General features: G+C 32.4%; 1 protein-coding gene across 3 annotated transcripts in view; it reads left to right on the plus strand.

Annotated features, from left to right (window-relative positions):
• LRP1B (LDL receptor related protein 1B) overlaps nucleotides 1-21,607 on the plus strand; it is a 1,911,091-nt gene that overhangs the window by 1,427,902 nt on the left and 461,582 nt on the right. For all 3 annotated transcript variants that reach the window (XM_017523186.2, XM_037736613.1, XM_037736614.1), the window contains exons 36-41: nucleotides 2,614-2,748; nucleotides 3,365-3,494; nucleotides 16,775-16,901; nucleotides 17,036-17,187; nucleotides 17,483-17,607; nucleotides 18,694-19,065. In XM_017523186.2, coding sequence (XP_017378675.1) covers nucleotides 2,614-2,748; nucleotides 3,365-3,494; nucleotides 16,775-16,901; nucleotides 17,036-17,187; nucleotides 17,483-17,607; nucleotides 18,694-19,065 — 1,041 coding nt within the window. The remainder of the gene's footprint in view (nucleotides 1-2,613; nucleotides 2,749-3,364; nucleotides 3,495-16,774; nucleotides 16,902-17,035; nucleotides 17,188-17,482; nucleotides 17,608-18,693; nucleotides 19,066-21,607) is intronic.

The following is a 21,607-nucleotide window of genomic DNA, read 5'->3' on the forward strand; positions in this document are numbered from 1 at the left end:
TGTCCTGATTTTCTTCTTTGAATTTCTGCAAAAATACTTGCCTATATGACTTATATGCTGCTCATCTTACACTATTTCTAGTTGTTGGCCATTTCTCCATGTGCACACCTTCTGTTCCTTAATGAGCTACTAAGCATTTTTATGTCAAGAGATGTGTTTCCTTTGTATCTGCCTCCCAACCAGTTTTTATACAACATATCGTATTACCTTATTACTCACCAAATGCTTACTTTCAGCTTATGTACCAGGAAGTATTCCAGGTAAGCAGGACCAAAGCTGCAAATGAAATAAAGCCCCAAGCCCTCACAGAAATTTCATTCCTGTGAGACAAAAGAGACACTCCACAAAGAAACCAATGAATATATAATGTGTTTGATAATGATAAGTGCTACAGAGGAAAATACGTTTTGGTAACGGGAAATAGAGCATGGTAAAAGGATAATTTTATAGAATAGTCAGGAAAGTTTCAGCAAGAAGGGATATTAGAGCTAAGAGAGCTGAGATATCTTGGGGAAAACATTTAAGACAAAAATAAAAAAATAATGTGAAGAATCTTGTACTGAAGAATGTTTTAATAAAAGGAAAGGCTATTACTAGAGATGGGTAAGTGAGGGGAAGAGTAGAAGAAAATTAGGCAAGGGAGGATTGGAGAGCGTTGATAGATTATGAAACTGATGGGAAGGAACTTTAATTTTACCTTGGATGAAAGGGGAAGTGACTTTAGAGTTTGGTGTGAGATGGCAGGGAGAAATTCTTATTTATATGTATTTTTTCCTGTGGGAATTTCTTCATTCCAGCTATTTACATTTTAAAACTACCTCTGTATCTATACTTTTCCAAGTGGCAAAGCAAGACTTATGTGTAAAGGGAAGTGCAGGAGCAAAAGTGGTAGCTAGGCAACCGATTAAAAGGCTGTTGCAAGACTTCTGACTACACTGGTTAATAGGGGTTTGGGTTACAACATGAGTAGCAGATGGTGTGTGGTGGTTGGATAATGGATATGTATTGAAAGAAGAAAAAAATGAACAAAAATACTTGATAATGGGTTAAATATGAGAGTATCTGGTGCTTGATTGGATGTGGTGCATGTGCAAACATAATCAGGACAATCTGATGTTTTTAGTCCAAGAAACAGAGGATGGAGGTGCCAACCATATCACACCACCATGAAAGGGGAGCTGTCAGGCAGAAGACTTTGAGAGAAGCATGCTTCATTCAGAATTTTCCATTGTACATCAAGATTGCCTTATCTACACACAAGAAGAGAAGTAAAAGAGACAGTTGGACATATGGATCTAATGTTTAGGGAAGATGTAGTCCTTATCCATGGCATATTTAATGCTCTAGTTAAAATTAGACTCAACATATAATGCTTAATATTTATGCAAAAATAAGACTTCTTTTTGTTGATTGATTTCCTAGTTCAATAAGGAAAAAATGTTAATTGATGATTTTACAAAATGGGAAAATCGAACAAATCTTTCCTTTCCAGCTGTATATTTGGATAGGGTATCTCTTCTCTGCCTCTAACAATTGTGTGTCTGACTTGACCATTGTTGAGAACAGGAACTATTTAGAATCTTTTCCTGAAGAGGTTACAGTAAAGACTATATTTCATTTGAAACAGAACCCCAAAGCTCACTGATAAATGGCTTTATTATACTAATTGCGTTTTCTTTATTTCCATAGTCTGTCAGTGTGCCAGAGGGAAATTTTATTGGTCTTAAAGGATTTGTTCTTCAAATGGCCATGTAGGTCACAACACAAAAACTTACTTAGTTGCTGGCAAATTTATTGTTTAATGATTCATCCCCAGTGTCTTTCTGGTGGCTGTGTTTAAAATCATTGGTCTATAATTACTACCCTTTATGCATATGAATATATATATATTTCATTTATAGTCTTTAGACACACTTTTCATTCAAATATTCAAAAAGCACTCTTATTTAAAGACTCTGTGATCCCATAGAACAATTCTTCAAGTATTCTTAAGCCCATTTGGAAAATGAGAGTTTGAAAAATAATGTAACAGTCTTGTAGTTGACATTTGAGAAACTAGTACCTTAGAAGGAATAATTGGATGATAAGGCATTTTTAAGACTTTGTACATTCTGGATGGCCTTATCCTTAAAACATTCTTATATAGTTGAAATGCTCTTATGTTTTTTTTGTCCTCTCTCTACTTTGAAGCATTGTTGAGTTGATTATCCCTAGTAGTATTCTAATAGGAGATTCAGACACAGGTATAGTTGTAAAGAGAAAAATCATGACCCAAAATAACATGGTTTGGAATGAAGGTTGCAAATTGACTCAGGATAAGAATTTATTGAGTTCAAATAAGTAGAAAAATTAATAAAAATAAACAATACAATAGATTATTTCTATAATATTTCAAAAAATACTTGAAATATCATGTGACTAAAATATGTTATTTCATGTTATTTTCATGCTTTATTTTATGCTATTTATATTAGTAAGTTATCCTGAAGAATACTTATAATCTAGCCAACCTATGATGATATCCCAAAATATATTGTTGCAATATAATCCTGAAACATATATTGATACCTTTTATAGTGTGTGTGTGTGTTTTTTTCTGTGTCTTATCCATAGAAAATGATACCATCTACTGGACAGACATGGGCTTCAATAAAATTAGCCGAGCTAAAAGAGATCAGACTTGGAAAGAAGATATCGTTACCAATGGCTTGGGAAGAGTGGAAGGGATAGCTATTGACTGGATTGCTGGTATAATCCATGGCTTTTCCTCTTTTTGTTACACAACTTTTTTGTTAGGGGATCAAACTGTTTCATAAAAAATATCTTCTAACTTGTAACAGTGTATTTATTATTATTATTATTATTATTATTATTATTATTATTATTTGTACTTCTAGCCACAGGCGTAATAGTCTCTTTTACTTTTGGCTTTACTCCTAATGCTATTGAGCCTTTGGATAAGTGTTTTTATGTAGAAGTAGATTATGTTGTGTTAACTTTGCCCAAATCTCCTGAGAGCTCCATAAGGCAGGTAAACAAATGTATTAGAAGTTCTCTTTTGCCTAAAGTCAGTGGAAAGTTAAAATAGGTCTCTTTTTTAGGCATGAAAAGTTTCAACTTATTTTTACCATGTAAATATATCATTATATGCTTTAAATCAGAGATGTGTGAGATTAGGATTTGAAAGTATTTGCATATTAGTTTATTTATAGTTTTCTGTTTAGGAAACACATTTAAAAAGAATGTAGGAACTAAACAGTTTCTTGATAGTTATGTGAATGCTCAGAAATGTAATTTCAGTCATAACAAATACGTAATTTTTCTCTCACGATTGTATTATAAACACCTCTTTTATTTCTCCTAGGTAACATATATTGGACAGATCATGGTTTCAACTTAATTGAAGTTGCAAGACTCAATGGTTCTTTCCGTTATGTAATTATTTCCCAAGGCCTGGATCAACCAAGATCTATAGCTGTGCACCCAGAGAAAGGGTAATTTTAAGATTTACATATAACTTCCAAGTCTTAAGTGAGTTTTCTAAGTTCTATTGAAAAAAACTTAATAATTACCCTTAGCTGTAATGTCTGAGCCAAAGTTCAAGAATATCTTACCTAAGCAGAAAAAGTGTTTATATTCACTTTGTTCATGTATTATAGTACATATTTAAGTCACATTTATTATGTATTTATATGTGTGTAAATCCAAATAAAGGCACTAACAGGATTCTAGATTCTCAATTTAAAGCTCTTCCCTAGAATTGTTTATATAATTAGGTATTTAATTATTTATTGAATGAGTAAAATAGCCATTTGATAGGCCTCCTTATTTCTAAATATTTCTAAAATCTCAATGTTCATTTATATGTCTGTCATTGTCAAACATGTTCATCCCAAACTTTTGTTTTCTTCTCCTTCTTTTTTACTTTTTTTTTCTTTGTTTTGAGTTCTAAATAAGTATAACTACCTGTCTTGACATTTTCATGGGTTGTTTCATAAGTACCCAAACTGTACATATATAAAATTAAAGTGAATTTCATCTATCACCAAGTTCTGCTTAGGTTTTCTTCTAAATATCTATTGTCAGTCCACCACTCTCTATCTTTATTTTTATTCTAATTAAATTTGATGTTACCTTATATACTGCGATAACATCCCAATTGGTCTCCTAAGCTCACCAAAGCCTAGAGTGATTTTTAAAAGTATACATCTGCTTGCTTAAAATCTTTCAAGGAATTTCTATTGCTTTATGTGTAAAGTCCAAAGTTTCTGTTATGATCCTCCTTAATCAGACCCTATAATAATTTTCAGTCAGATGCTTCTGTTATTGTCTTTTTCCTTTCTCAATCTCTGTTGTTCTTCTCTTAGCTTTTTAAATATGCCTTTTTCTCTTCCACGTCCGGCCTTTGCCAACCTCTTCCCTTTACCTGCAAATGTTCTTCTATTTGTATCTTGTTAAATTTTATTTACCCTTACTTGGCTTTGAAATAGTTTAGATTTTTGTATGACCCCATAGCATCTAGTACTTTTATTTTATACATTATTTGTACTAATATTTATTCATTTACCTAGTAGCTGTATGAGTTTTTGTTTGTTTTAGAGACAGGCTGTCATTCTGCTGCCTAGGCTGGATGCAGTGGTGCAATCACAGTGTTGGCTGTAATTGAGCCACAGTGCCTGGCTGTAATAAATTATTATATCCTTAAAAGAGAAAATTTGACCAATTGCTTGACTGTGAATCATTATTCTAATGACAAGAAGAACTATAATTTGAAAGCTATGGAATCCCGTAGGTACACTGGAATTGAACGTTTAGTTTGTTTCTAATAAAGAATTTATTTGCTTCGTAGTTGCAATAAGTCCATTTATATTGTACAGAAACTCTTGTGTCTGGCCTATTATAGATTCATACAGCTCAATTTAACAAGCCTCTTGCTGCTACATGTCAATCTGTAGATTGCCTTTTCATTTGTTATTCAAACCCATTGTAGAACCTTAAGTTGATATTCCAGAGCTGCTTTTTCTTAAGTATCTGTTATCACTCCATATCTATCTAACTATATGACTATACCTACTTGACTCTAGCTTGATTGAGAAAATTGGGCAAAAGAATCTTCATATACTCTACTTTTTATCATTTTATTCAATGAACATTTATTGAGTGCTAGGCACTGTGAGCCAGGACATGTTAGCATCCCTCCATGTTATCCTCAGGCTTCAATTCACTACATCTTGACAAAATACTAGTGCATATGGAAGACACGTATAGATACTGTGAAGTATGCTGGCATGAATAAGATGCTACATCTATTCACAATGAGTTTTCTGTTTAAACTGAAAATTTAAACAAGTACACATTTCAGTTAAAGAAATAGTGTCACTTTGTAAAGACTTTTTTCAGGCACAATAAAAAACTAATTGATCCGACTCAAATTTAAAGCTCATAGCCAAATGTCATGTTGAAGTAATAAGTTTTAGAAGATCAGTATAAAATTATCGTGGGTTTAATGCAAAGTTAATAGCATATAATTTGAGCAGCTAGTAAAAATGAGGTTGGTAGCAGCAATAATAGTGATTAGTAGAAACTGTATCGAGGATACTTGAAGGAAAAGGAGGTTTCTGAGATGGGGTAGGTATATATTATAAGAAGAAGAAATAGAATAATTAAAGATTGATAGTGGCAAAGCAAAAGCCATCAGCAAGAGTATAGGTACTTGAGGTACATATAGGTAAGAGTAGGTGATGTGGCTGGAAGACAACTTGGGTCCATATAATAGCTGGTAGGGCTCCCTATACTTTTAAAAAAAATTGCCTTGGTCACACTTTCTCCAGTTTACCAAGTGAAATCCAAACCAGTCCTGGACCCTCTCTCCTCAGCCTTCCCCTTAGCCTGAAACAACATATAGAAGCTAAAATCAGAAGTGTGACAAAAGTTTATTGAAGTCGTAACATTCTTTAACATAAAGAATCCTTAAGAATGGTAATTTACCATCCCTGTGGATAAGAGAAAAGTGTTGTTTCCTTGTCCTCAGGTCAAGTAACGGAGAGAGCTACAGACAAATATGTAAGAGGGAGGCTAAAATAAAGAGAAAAGAGCAGCAAATGAAAATAATAGTTGTATATCTTTTTCACCGCAAATCCCAATGCCAAAAGGAGTCAGGGCAAAGTTGGAGAGAGGGAAGAGAGTGAGCTTTAAAATTAATCTTAACTACATGATACTGTTCATTTAATGATAACTGGCTGTGAAGTTATGGGATCTTTCTGAGACAGCAAAGTTTGGAGAGGAAATACTCAGTAGAACTAGATGGAATCAGTAGTTGGATAAATATAAAGTCACTTCTTACTTATTCCAACAGAGTTCAGACTGTAATAAACTGTGATAGTATATGAGGTTATCCAAGAAAGAGTGTCCAGAAAAGAAGTCTAAGAACAAAAATGAAGAATGCTTACAGTTAGGGGGTAGAATGACTAGGGGAGAGAGAGAGAAATAAAATAACAAAAAACCTAGCCATTTTGAGTCTTTGGAAAATTGCTGAACTGTGAAAGTCAAAGGAAGAGCATTTAAGGAAGAAGAATGTGCTAGCAGTGAAGAAGTCAGGAGAGAGAAAAAGCAGAGATCAGAACGTGTAACTGGTGATCAGAATGGTGTTGCATATATTTATCAGTTTCAAAGATGAGTAAGGACAGAAGTCAAATATAAAGAGTGGATAAAGGAATAATTAGAAAGCGGAACTAGCATTTACAGAATAAACTGACAGAAATTGGATGATAAAGGGAAAGAGAAGAAATAGAAGATGAGAAGATTGCAGGGTATAAGGTTTCTGTTAGTATGGGGATATTGCAGATATTCGTAGGCAAAAAGGAAAAAAAAAAACTGATTGGAAGAAAGAGGATGGAAATGAATGTAAAGGGGAGACAAATTCCAGGGAGCGTACAGGAGCCTTGACAAGGAAGAAACAACAGAACAGAGAAGGAGGAATCAGAGACAGAAAGCAGAGAGTCAAGATTTGTATCTTACGCTAGGTGTCCCAGAAAGAGATTCTAGAATTAGAAGTCAACTCAGGACCTGAAAGAAGTATAACCAGTCAAAAAGGGGAAGAAAGAAATCAGACAAATATTTAATTTTGAATACAATCTTGGCCTCAAACTGATTCCTGGGGGCACTCTAGAGTGTAAACTTTACCTCACAGTAATGGAACTTGGTATTCAGATTCCCAAGTAGTTAGCCAGTGGATAAAGGCCACTCTGGGAAAACAGATACCCCCAAAATTTCTGAATGTCTGCACTCATGAGAGAAGAGATTCAAGTGGCTCAAGGGTAATCCTCCAAAGAAAGTTGTCCATGTGAGTTGTTAGGGACAAAGGTCATTTGAGAGCTCAGAGATGGTAAACAGCATCTGAGGGTATTTATATCGAGCATGATGGTGTCCACTACAGTTTGGAAGCCCCACTTAGACATTTACTTTTTACATTTGCCTTTGTGATATTTCTGTACTTCTTGGTCTCAAATGCCTATATCCTTTTAGTTAATTGGGAGGATTAAATGAGGTGGGTGCTAATTCTCTTCCTCTTCAGAGATAGTGAAAAAAGAGACAGGATGTGGAGATCAAATATATTTTAGGGCTTAAATTCATGAAATTGAAGAAAGTCACAGCTGCTAGCCTACATTTCTAAGGTTAGCAGTTCTAAGTGAATAGGTTAAGTGTTGCTGAAGCTATTGAAGTAAATATTTTCCACCATAATGAATCAAATAATTTTTAAGCAATGTGAGACCAGCTGGGATGGATTCTAGAATATAAGCAGAAATTTTATATGACATTGAATTATAATGCTTGCAATGTAGGGGTAGTAAAGAAAAAAAATGCACAAAAAGGAGCAAAACGTTACAGATCAAAGTTGGCAGTTGTAATGGGTTAACTTTGAGTTACCAGTCTAGAGGTGAGGCCTACAAGCTAGTGATGGAATAGTGGGAAATCAAGAGTAGACCAGGTTAAGAATAGAGAGATAAGGTACAGCTGGCATGAGTGATCAACACAGCTCTATAAATCAACAGGAGGTGATTCTAGGTAGGTCCCTGGAGCAATAAAAATGACGTACTATGAGCTGGGGTGTTCATACGTTATAAAGTTCCATAAAATGTCAGAAGCGGAAGGAGAAGATGAAAAAGCTGCCAGCCAGTGGTAAAGCAATAAATAAACGGTGTGTAATTGTGATAGGTGATAATGCGGTGAAGGAAAATGGAATATGTGGATTCATGCTGTAAATGTTTAAGTGAGTATAGCCTTGGAGAAAGGTTTCTTCCTTAAAATGACTTCTCTACTTTTATTCTGGATACAAATGTCTCCTCAGACATTTCATGCAAAAACCATTCTCTTCTATGTCATCATCCTTAACTTGTTCCTTTCAATGAAGCCTTTCCCTTTTGCGTTCAAATAGGCTCAGGTCCTTCTCATTAGAGAACACATTACTATTGTCATTACTTTCCACATGTTTTCTTCTCAACTTCATAGAATAATCATCTATATCTATTGTCTCATCATTGAACTCCTAAAATGAGTTTCAGCTTGTTAGTATACAGGAATTTCTAGATTTATTTGCAGTCAAATCTAGAGATGATTATTTTATATTTTTTGCAGGTTTTATACCATTTGCCTTCTCCAGGACAGTTTTCTTCATTGATAGTCCATCCAAGAATTCATTTTTTTCTTTAGCCTTCTCTGATCCTGCATTTTCTGCTTTTATCTGAGGCCCCTTTTATAGCTTCTGTGAGCCTTATATTTGATTCTCTTTCTTCTCATTTAAGGCTTTGTGTGCCGTTCTCTCTTTTATTTATCTTTTAAACTCAGCTAATCTTACGATTTTATGTAAATCATGCAAATATAGTGAATATAAAAATATAAATAAATACATGCAAAATAGTTATAAAATATCATCTTCATCTCTTTATTTATATTTCTGATATCCTTTAGAGTTATTTACTTGAATGTCTGTCACTAAAACTTAACATGTCCTCCTACCTCTCATCTGCTGCCTACCTTTCTTAAATATGGCATCTCTTTTTCTGTTATCACAAAAGAGGTTAAAACTTTATATTTTCCAGTATTTTTTCATCACCTATTTCCATCTGTCAGCAAGTCTTCTCATTTCTTCGCTCCTGATATTTGTCAGATTTTTTATTTCTCTCCATTGCAACTATAAGCTTAGCACTGACTCAGCAGGAGGATCTCAGTAAATATTTTTGATTTCTTAATTTTGAGTCCTCAAAAGCAGAATTGCATTTGGGTCTACAAAACAAGAAATCTTTGACATATATAGAAATATTTAAATATTATTTTTCTGTACACCTTTATTTTTTCTTAAAAGTATTTAAAAATATTAATTATATTATATGGATAAATATTTTTCCATGACCATAGTTAAGAGTAGATACACTCATTTAAATGTTAAGCTTATTTCCAGGAAATATTTATTATTACCTGGAATTATTATGGATACATGTCTCCTTATACTTTTTCCACGTTTATTGTCATGAATTTAGAGAGACAATAAAAGGCTTAAAAATGAAGAGTCTTGTAAAATTATTTGAACCTTGATTTCCAGGTAATATTACATAGACATTTAAGTGTCAAAATTTATATCATAGGAATACAGTACAGTACTTTAATATTCTGTTTGAAGCTAAAACATGGCAGATGGTATTGCCAAGGGAAAGTGTGAACCATAATGGAGTGAAGTAGCTGAATTCAAAATATAAACATGCCTTGAAAAGTGGGCATGAATCCAGTTTTTGAACAATAGAGACTTGAGCTTTTTAAAAATGTAGCCAAATGCAAAATAGGAATCATGTACATCAATGATGGATGAAAGAAGGTGATTTTTTAAGTTTAGCTTAAAAAATCAGTTTCCTTCATCTATCATTACTACTCTTCTCCTCAGCCTTCTCCCCCTCCTTGTCTTCCTCCTCCTCCTATTTCTGGCATCACTTGCTTTGTAAAAATTGAAGTGTAATAATTTTCTTCATGCTAAAAAGTCATTTAACACTAACTACAAAAGATACGTAGGAAGTCACTTATGATGTTAAAAATTTTGGTTAAGTTCCCATGACATATAATCTCTAATGGAAACAAACATATTGTGATTTTATTTCCTTTTAAGCACCAAGATGTATGTTGCCTCTCTTAACTTAGCTCTGTATTTCCGTGACTGTGAATAACATGCCGAAAAGCTTTTCTTTCCATGGCAAATATTCATATTGACGTGGGATCTTGCTGTTCTATAAGTACATATTTTCATATAGTCTTTGATTATGTATATACTTTTACAGTATGCTCACCAATATGCAAAAGGTCTTGGTGGAGAGTTTAACACCTGCTAAGATAACAGCAGTGTAGTATAGTTTAATACCATCTCTTAGAGTATATTTTACATCTTAAAGCAAGGCAACATATATATAAAGGAAATTAAATAAATTTGATTTACCATAGGAATTATGTTGGGTAAGATAGATTGCAAGACATGGAACAAATTTAAAACTTCTTTATAATATTTTGATAACTTTAAGTCAGCTCATGAGCTCTAGAAGTATAGGCTCTAGGTGGCTAGATGTTAGATATTTGGCAAATTTATAGTTATAGGAAAATATCAAATATATATTGAATGTACAAAAGTGCATAAACATGATCTATGCAAGAAAATGATAAATGTGAAGAAGCTAATATTATATATATGTGCATGTGTATGTTAAGTATTTGTTTAAATGAGAAGATGGGTAATGAGGGAGGGTGTAAATACATATATAAAATGATAAATTAACTACCATATAATGTAATGTGCTATGGAAAATTATATATGTGTGTATATATACACACACACACACACACACACACACACACATATATATATATATATATATAGTTTTGTTTGTGAATAGTTTGTTTGCTTCTCCACTGTGTGCTATCCATACACATAGTAATTGTCCTATATAATTACTCAAAATTACAATGTAGTAAATCAAAAAACAGTCAGCTATAAACTTAAGAATAGCAGATCAAGAAAGAGATAAATTAAAAAATAAGTTAAATAATGTTGAAGCTTAAACAGAAAGAATAACTCAAATGACCTATATCTTTATTTGGCCTAAAAGAAAACAAATATATATTTCTGAAGTTGTTTACAGGAAAGACCACATTTCTCACCACAACACTGCAACATTTTCATTGTTGAAGCCCCTACATTTATGACTTAAACAGACTAACAAATTTTAAGTATTTCTAATCAGCATCTTTCTCAGATACCTATTTACCCATTTGCCTCTGCCATTAAACAATTAGCTTTATGAGGGTACTGAAATCCAATTTGTTTTGTATCATCAACTCCCAGAACATGATAGATATCTAATTAAATATTTGTTGATGAGTGCATGAGCGCAGTGCAAGAATAAGTTTGAGACTCAACCACAAAATCAACAATAACAACAAAAATTTCGAAAAGTGCTATAGTGTCCAAGGGTAGACTGGTTCCGTATTTTCATCCTTTTAGCACAGGGTTCTACCACCTGTGTTCGAGTACTTTTTATATTACAGGATTCTTTCATCAATAGAAACATATTTATGACTTGAAAAATGATTTGGGATAGGCCTGTAACACTTTCTCAAACAAAGCTTCACATAAAAGAAAGAAAAAGGAAAATGTGAATAAGGTCTCACAGGAAAAGAGAAAGTCCTACATTCCATTTATTCCTCAGGGGATTAAAAAAAAAGTCTAATCATTTACTCATAAAATATATTCAAACCTTTACAATGTTATCTTATTTTACTTATGATCTGAAGATGGAGCCATGAACATGTTGACCTATAAGGTATTCAGTTTGTATGAATTTTAAGCGATTCTACTGCATCTATAAGATTGAAAATTATGAGCATCTTTGGTCAAATTAAAAGCATATGCTCATGTAAAGGCTACCTACTATTGTTTGTCTTTAGGGTTTTTACTTTGCTTTATTTTTTGTTTCTTTTACTTTTTGCAGATAGGATAACCCACTGTTGAGCCCCACGCTAGGAGAGGACACAATGACATTCTCGATTCTCTTCTTGACCAAGGCCAACTGCTGACATAAGAGAATTACCTGATCTTCATTTTTATGCCAGCATGAACATTTTTTTGGTTATCTCAGGTTTTCTTTATTATATGTGACAAAGGATCTAAATCATACTTACTTAGGGAAGGCAAAAAAGTAGGAAGAAATGGTACATTTATTGCAAAAATTGCAACTCAAAGTTGAGCTCCAGGAAAACAGTTTAGCAGTCAAAGAAGATAATTTTAAATCCAGAGAAAATGATTAATTCCAATTAGTTTTGCTTTTCACAACTGTTCATGTATTTGGAGTATAAGGATAACATTTAATACTGTTTCTCTTTAAAAATTAGATTTATTTATTCTTTTTTTTTCCACACTCCATTATTCTTCTCCCACAAAAATCATAGCTTTGTCACTAGTGTTAGCTTACTCAAATTTATTTATGAGCATTTATAATAATTTGAAGTATATTTTTCAGCTTGAATTTAACTACCTGTGACAGAAAAAACAAAAGTTTTTTTCTGAAAAGTCTACCCATATCTAAACTAATTCTGATGCCAATTTGTACAGTTGCCATATGATAAATACAATTAACTTTCAGGATCCATTAAGAGTCTGCTAGGCCTTTAGGCATTCTAGTATTACCAAATGTGATCTTTTTACCTATTATCCAAATGTCAGTAATTAGTTGGAAATTAATTCATGATATGTGTTCAGTGCACTGTTTTCCTGACCAAAACTGTTGTAATCTAGTAACGACCATAGAATATTTGTATTATGACAGTTTTTGATAGAATTTCTGTAATTCTGAAAGCCACTTTTTAAAGTCCCTTTTAAAACTTTATGTTTTTAAATTCTTTAAGGGCAATCTTATTTAAATAAAGAAGTTTTTGGTTTAGTTTAACAAATACTACTTTATTATTTAATTATACAAAGTAGCATTAGTTTGGACAATTTTAGTAATTTCTGGATTTGAGAAAGTATTTTCAGGGCTAGATGTACCAAGTTGATACTCTAAAGTTAGTTTTCTTGGCTGCATCATGTAGTAAACACATATTTCACAATTGCAAAATTTGAACTCAAATAGATTCAGAATCAATAGTAATTTTATCACTCAATGTTAGTATTGGTAGGGTACCAAAAACCAGGAACAAATATTTTCATTTCTTCCTACTGCTAAAGACCAGATTTAGATATCAAGAAACTGTGTTCATTAATGATATATCAGGTGCATCTGTGTAAATTATTATCTTAAATTACAAGTCTCCTCCTCCAGTTTTACAAACTTGGAGAGGGCTCTCTCTCTACATTTGGTTTATAATCCCCAAAGGTTTTAAGGTGCAAATTCTATTCATTTCTTTACTTTCAATTTCAGTTTAAGGAGCAAATAAATCATTTTTTGCTTGACATAAAATGTTGGCTTAATTTTGATGGATTGAAAATCTTTTATTAAGTTGATAAATTATTTAACTGTAAAGTGATTCCTACACAGTAAGATTTGGTTCCCATATAATGATAGTTTATCCAATTATTACTCTTTTCCACAGGAAAAAAAATTGTGTAAATTCTGGATTAAAAATACTTTTACTCAGCATAATTTTATACATAATTTTTTTACATTCATCTCAACATGAAAGTATCACATTTAAAATGGATAAGGATTACTTGGAAAAAAAAAGAGACTTCTTTCTTTTGCTAAGACCTTTTTTGTGCTTTGTTTTGTGGTTTTAAATATGGAGATTTCTTGTTACACTTCTTATAGCTAATGAAAAATCACATTTGTTATAATATCATTATATATTTCTGTATTATCTTTCTATTTGGTGAGGCAACATATTCTAGGGAAGACAATATAGGCTTGGATTAGTAAAGCCTGAGTGTGGTTCTTGGCTTGCCCTGTTATTGGCCATGTGGACTGTGGAGCGTTTACCTCCTAATCCATAATTACCACAGCTGTGAGAATTAGGGCTAAGTAGGCTGGTTGGTGCACAAGTAATTGTGATTTTTGGCATTACTTTTAATAGCAAAAAACACAATTATTTGTACATCGATTAGTTTATCTGGTCTGTTCACTGAAAATAATATTTTTATTAGTGCGTTTGCAAATAGATTAATATTAAGTAAAATGTTTACTGTATACATTTCTTTTCTGGTTTGAACTTTGGAGTATGTTAAAAATAGATAACAAGAATCTGATTAGATGAGTAAGCACATTTCTGTCCTGGTCTCACATTGCCTCCTTCGCAGTATATCACCTGCCATTTTCAAACATATTTTTTCTTAAAAAGTTAAGTGTAGCAACACATTTTATCGGCCAGTTAGTTATTTTATTTTAAATAATATTTTTCATCCAGTGAGAGCATACCTTAAAGTCTTAAACAGCTTGACTTTAATAAAAGTGTAGAATTTTTTTTTTTTTTGAGACAGAGTCTCATTCAGTCACCAGGCACTAGGCTGGAGTGCAGTGGTGCAACTTCGGCTCACTGCAACCTCCGCCTCCCGGGTTCAAGCAATTCTGCCTCAGCCTCCCGAGTAGCTGGGACTACAGGCGCTCGACACCACTCCCAGCTAAATTTTTTGTATTTTTAGTAGAGATGGGGTTCCACCATGTTGGCCAGGATGGTCTCGATCTCTTGACCTCGTGATCCACCCACCTCAGCCTCCCAAAGTGCTGAGATTACAGGCATGAGCCACTATGCCCAATTTTTATATGCCTTCTTCGATAATATCTTACCAACAAAATGTTAGTGGGATTTTACGCTACAAAATTTTTTCCTTTCTCATTTATAAAGCTTGTAAATGTGAATGAAAGTTTCTTCATGATTAGTAGAATTGAGATTGTAGCCATACCTCATTTTGTTTGTCTGGAAAACTCTAACGTGTTTATTTTACACAGCATTTTCAAGAAAAAAATGTCAACTATTAAAACAAATTAAAACAATATACATAAATAATACATATATTTTATGTAGTTTAAGTATCAATGTGTACTTAAATAACCATTGAATATAAACAAAATATATCTTCAATTTTTTCTGTATGTAATCTGATTCTTACAAGACTATTGACATATATTATTCAAATATGCTGATGAGGCTGCAGGAAAAAAGGAATGCTTATAACTGTTGGTGAGGATGTAAATTAGTTCAGCCACTGTGGAAAGCAACTTGGAGATTTCACAAGGAACTTAAAACAGAGCTACCATTCAAATAATCCCATTACTGGGTATACACCCAAAGGAAAATGGATCATTATACCAAAAAGACACATACAGTCATATGTTCAGCACCCTGCTTTTCACAATTGCAAAAACATGGACTCAACCTAGGTGCCCATCAATGGTAGATTGTATAAAGAAAATGTACGTGTATAATATGGAATTTTATGAAGCAATAAAAAGAATGAAATCATCCCCTTTGCAGCAACATGGCTGGAGCTGGAGGTCGTAAACCTAAATGAATTGATGCAGGAACAGGAAAGCAAGCGCTGCATGCCCTCACTTATAAGTGGGAGTTAAGCATTGAGCACACATGAACATAAACATGGGAGCAATAGACACTGTGGACTACTTGGTGGGAGAACTACCCATTAGGTACTATTTTCACTATCTAGGTGCAATATACCCATTAAATAATAATAATAATTTAAAAAAATTTTTTTAATTAGGTAATATATACCCAGTTTGTGAATCAATGCTTGCCATATTTTTAAAAACTTTATTCACTGCTGATGTCTGGTAGTTGGATAAATACTTCAATAGGTGCAACTTCAAATTAAGAAGGAATTATATTTATCTAAAAGCATGGACTTCCATATAGTCCTATAAATATTGAATTTTTTGAATGAATGAGTGAAATACATTGATTATATACATTTTGTTTTTCTACATTATATTTTATGACATGTTGTTTTATTTTGGCATACTCTGTATGTTCTTTATGCATTATATTTTCTTCCACATTCCTTCCCATTACATTTTGTTTTATAAGATGACTAAAATAAGAATTTCTGCTTTTGCAGAAAACTATATTTTAGGATGACTTCACAATATAAAATACAATCCAAACTAGAATAGTTACATTTAGCAATCTAAGTGGACAAAATAGAAAGTTATGATGCATTCATGTATAAATTCATAAATTAAGTGTGTGTTTACCACTAAATTTCTAATTACCTGGTGCTGAAGGAGCAATAGTGAATTAAAAAAAAAGAGACAGAAGTGCTGACTATCCTTGTTGAGATTACAATTTAGTAAGGGCAAAAAATATTAATAATAAATGATAATGTGAGGAAAAAGAAGTGGAAATTTGCCATTCTAATCTGTGTTATGAAACAGAGTACATGGTGCAGTAATCAGGGAAGACCCAGAAGACTTCTGGAAAGAAAGAACTGAGATGTGAAAAGTGGGAGATAATTAGGCAAAGGGTTGGAGAGGAGCATTTGAGACAGGAAATAGAATGTACAAAAGTTATCTTGGTAGGATATTGAGTGCATACTATGATAGCTATGACTATGTAACTATTTTTATAATAAAATTATTTTATTGGAAACATAAACATACTTTACATCAATTTCTGAAATGTATTATTTTTATTCTAGTGTGAATGTTACTGCTATTATTAGTGATAGTGTCTTTTTGTATAGCTCTGCATACTACAAATAAATATACATAAACACTACAAATTAATAATGTAATTTCAGCCTCTTGTTCTGGACTGAATGGGGACAAATGCCCTGTATTGGAAAGGCTCGCTTGGATGGCTCAGAGAAGGTCGTCCTCGTAAGCATGGGAATAGCATGGCCGAATGGCATCTCCATTGACTATGAGGTCTGTTGGATTTCTTTTAAGTGCTTCAAGTGCATTAACTGACAACTTTTATTAACCCACTTTTAGTGTTTCTTTATTTTCTTAATAAAATAATAAAAAATAGTCTATAACGTTACTTTTCAATCGATATTTAGGAAAATAAATTGTACTGGTGTGATGCTCGCACAGACAAGATAGAGAGAATCGACCTTGAGACTGGGGGGAATCGTGAGATGGTGCTGTCAGGGAGCAATGTGGATATGTTTTCCGTTGCAGTCTTTGGGGCTTACATCTACTGGTCTGACAGGTAATTTATTTTTTCATAAGTATTTGAGTCTCAAAATGTTATTTCAGTGCCAGTTGCTTTACCCTTGTAGGATTTGCCATTTCTTAGCAAGGTCACAAAAAGGATCTCACAAAGCCATGTAATTTCCACAGAAAAGGCAGGCACTCTTGCTATTCCAAGCTCAAGTGTTTCAATGTCACAGACTAAAGTTGGTTTCTTTTCCTTCTGTTGGCCGATCTGTTATCTTCAGCTTAGGTAACTGGCTTGATTTAATTAGTTGAAGATTGTTGGTCATGTATGTTTACCTTTTTGGCAGAGCACATGCAAACGGGTCTGTCAGAAGGGGTCACAAGAATGATGCCACAGAAACGGTAACCATGAGAACTGGCCTTGGAGTCAACCTGAAGGAGGTTAAAATCTTTAACCGAGTCAGAGAGAAAGGTCAGCACTCTTAAAAGGAATATAGAATATGTATATTTTATGTGATTTCTCTCCACTTTTTAAAAGCATTTGTCAAACTTAGAAATCCTTATATGAGTCTAAAATCTCAAAATCTTATTTTATTTATATCTGATTTCCTGCAAGTATCATATAGTAGCCTAATGTAATAAATATGTCATAGTTCATACAAAGGCATATTTGCCCAGGACAGTATAGGTACGTGGACATGTCACATACCTGGCATATCTTGATTACAGGTTTTGGCTAAGGAATATAGAAAAAATTGATACATGTATTGATTGGCTAAAAAATTAAGCATAAGTAGGACATTAGAGAGTAAAAGGAAGTTGAAATTTTTATATATTATATGAATCATATTATATATAAGTGTTTATGGTCCCCAAAGATGATGCTGTTAGTGTAAAATATTTCCAAAGTCATTACTTCCTTAAAATACTTATTTTTAAAATTCTAGGACAATGATGTGGGTATTTAAATTTGTTTACCTTCATTAAAATAAATTTTACTTTTTATATCAAAGGAAGGTATATTAATGTTGGACATAATAATTGTGAAATCACAGAGGAGAATTAGCCTGATGAAGAAATCTTAAGTGCATATTATATCTTTACTCAAAATTGGAGTAAGAACTTATGTGCAATGGATTTAGGCGGTTAGGCATTCTTTGATACTTTACATATCTCATAGAGTTTAAAGTAGTGCATTATTTTTGGTTAAATCAATTCATGTTTTGAATAAACACTATATGAAATATTGTAATCTAAGGATCAAGTTTCAAAAAAGATTTATATACTTAACTGACCCATTAAGGAAAAAATTTAATGATTTACTTGGATGGTGAATGAAACAGAATATGATTTTCCAAATAAAGAAATCCAAGATTTTAAACATCTGTGATTTTTTAAAAAACAGTTTTTAAAAAAATTTTTATTGACTAACTTACATTAAGAATAAAAATAATATTCAACATCAAAGTTTTAATATTTCTATGTGGAGAATTTTGTTTGAAAAACAAAAGAAAAATATAAACATGTGCATGTGTATATATATTTTTTTCTCCTTTAGGGACCAATGTTTGTGCCAGGGACAATGGTGGCTGTAAGCAACTCTGTCTTTATCGAGGAAATTCCCGGAGAACTTGCGCTTGTGCCCATGGATATCTGGCAGAGGATGGAGTTACTTGCCTAAGGCATGAAGGCTATTTGCTCTATTCAGGAAGAACAATATTAAAAAGTATACATCTTTCTGATGAAACCAACTTAAATTCCCCAATAAGGCCATACGAGAATCCACATTACTTCAAGAATGTCATAGCCTTGGCTTTTGACTATAATCAACGAAGAAAAGGTACCAACCGAATCTTTTACAGTGATGCACACTTTGGAAATATACAGCTTATTAACGATAACTGGGAAGACAGACAAGTAATCGTTGAAAGTAAGTACAACAATTTAATTTTAAATAGTTTGGTGGAAATGAGTATCATTTATATTACTAGGGAAATAATAGTGGTAATTTCATGTAACAATTATATTTTCCTAGAGTTTATACTCAGGAATGAATGTGAGTATATCATTTGACCACCCCAAAATGTCAAAGAACCAATTAACTGGTAGCATGTATGGCATGTAAGTTATGATTATTAGCTTCTAATCATGGAATTTTTAGTATGTTTTATCATGTTTCTTATAAGTAACTGCACTAAACTTAATGAAAAATATTTTTTCAGTATAAAACTCTTCTAATTGATTGTTTTTCTAGTGGGGGAAATTGTATTTTTAAGAATATCTGTCTAGTAATATTCAGCTATTCATAGTTTCTCAAGCAAATATCAGAGATTATTTTGTGTGCATATATATATATATATATATATAAATGTATAGCAGCCTTGAGAAAATATTATAGAAGTGATCTAATATTTTTATGGACATAATTATTCAAGCATATTATTCAGTGTGGATCGTTTACATAATTCAGGAAAACATTTTTCCTGTCATTCAACTTAAAAAAAAAAATCTTCTTATGTCACATAACTTCTCTCTCCTCAGTGTCTTTGTGTTATTTTTGTATATTTTCCACTTTTCCAAGTTTCCTATGCTGAGATAGATTTTTTCTTTGCTTTCTAAATTGCAAAATAATATATAAATTTGTCGTAGAGTGTTCAAAGAATATGGATTCAAATATGAAATTTCTGCCTCATCTATGCCACCATGAATCCCATTTGCTTACCCATAACTGACATGTAACATGCCCCCAGAATTTTGATAAGTATGCATGTATATCATTTTTAATTATAAAAGTGGAATGATGCTAAATATATTATTCAGCTAACTGCTTTTTTTCTTACTATATGTTACAAAATTTTTATTTTATTAAATGAGACTTCCTCTTATTCTTTTGAGAGCCTGTACCTAGTTCTATACTAAAGCTAGTTTATTAATAATTTTAATACAAAATGTAGATTTAAATAACTATAGCTATTCAAGTCTGCATGTATGTTGGACATTTTTGAAAGAATGAATACAATGAGTATGTCACTTCAAGGTAAATGACCTACCGTATGTGTTGCAAATAATAAAAGTCAAACTCTGAAGTAAAAGTTAGAAGAATAGAAGCCTTGTATCCACCACAGTACTCTTGACAGCCTCTCAATATTTACAGGCTTTTTTGGTGAGATGGTGGTGATATTAATGTATGCGATTTTGGGGTATTGCGTAATGAAATGTGTCAACATTTAGAAGATAAGCATAAGTCAGAGAACCAATATGTTCAAATGACATGATAAAATCATGCGTGAGTAAATGATTTACTTAAAGTGCAAGAAAGGTCAATGAATTTTAATGTAATAGAGGATGAAAAGTTCATCACTAGGGTTTCAGATTCCACACTGCAACTAACCTTTAAGTAACAACCACTTGTCAAGTGTTGGTGTAGTTTATAAAAGAATACAGTTATCAGTAAGGCTATTATTAAAAAAATCCTCTCTTTTCCAACTACGTAAGGCTGGATTTTCTTCATGTACTTCAACCAAAACAACACAACAGAGAGGATAAAGAAGCAGATATGAAAATCCAGCTGTCTTTCAGTAAGACAAATGTTGAATATATTTGTAACGTTGTAAAACAATGCGTTCTTTTTATTATTTTTGAAAAGTAAGTACTTTTCTTAGAAGGTGCTATTTAGATTAACACAATTGATGCATTGTCCTAACTTTTAAAAAAATGATAAATATTTAAAACGATATGGTCAATAGATGTAGACATGACCCATGTACACAGACTCTGGAGTCTTGAACAATGATTAAGAGTGTAAAATCCTCAGATCAAAAAGACTGAAAATTACTCTTCTGGACTAAGCATTCAGAACATTTTTAGTATAAAGACATAAAAGCATGACAAGAAGTCATGGAGTATGATTGCAATATTAGTGTGAAATGAACTGGTGTGAGATGAAGTAGGTAATGACATGATGTTAAAAGTCTTGGTATGCCAAAATAAGCAGCTTTTTTAAAAAAAGAAATTTTATTTTGGTATAGTTTACACATCATACAATGCACCAAAAAGTATACACTCAATCTTTTTTGGAATATTATATTATAGTTTTTAAAATTGGGATAAATATACATGTATATCCACATATATAAAACAATATTTGAGGTTTTACCTATTTTAAGCTGTACAATGCAGTAGCTTTTATTACATTCCCAATATTTTGCAACCATCAAACTATATTTCTGAAACTTTTTCATCATTTCAAATAGAAACTCTGTTTAAGGCAATAGCTCCCCATTTCTTTGTTTCCCTGGTCCTTGGTAACGAATATTTTCTGTCTCTATGAATTTGCTAATTCTAGATATTTCATATAAGTGGAATCATCATACATTTGTCCTTTGCACCTGGCTTATTTCACTTTGTGTAGTGTTTTCAAGGTTCATCCATGCTATAGCTTGTATTGGAACTTCATTCTTTTTATGGCTGAA

This window comes from Cebus imitator, unplaced genomic scaffold, assembly GCF_001604975.1.
Source record: "Cebus imitator isolate Cc_AM_T3 unplaced genomic scaffold, Cebus_imitator-1.0 Scaffold27, whole genome shotgun sequence".
Lineage (NCBI taxonomy): Eukaryota > Metazoa > Chordata > Mammalia > Primates > Cebidae > Cebus > Cebus imitator.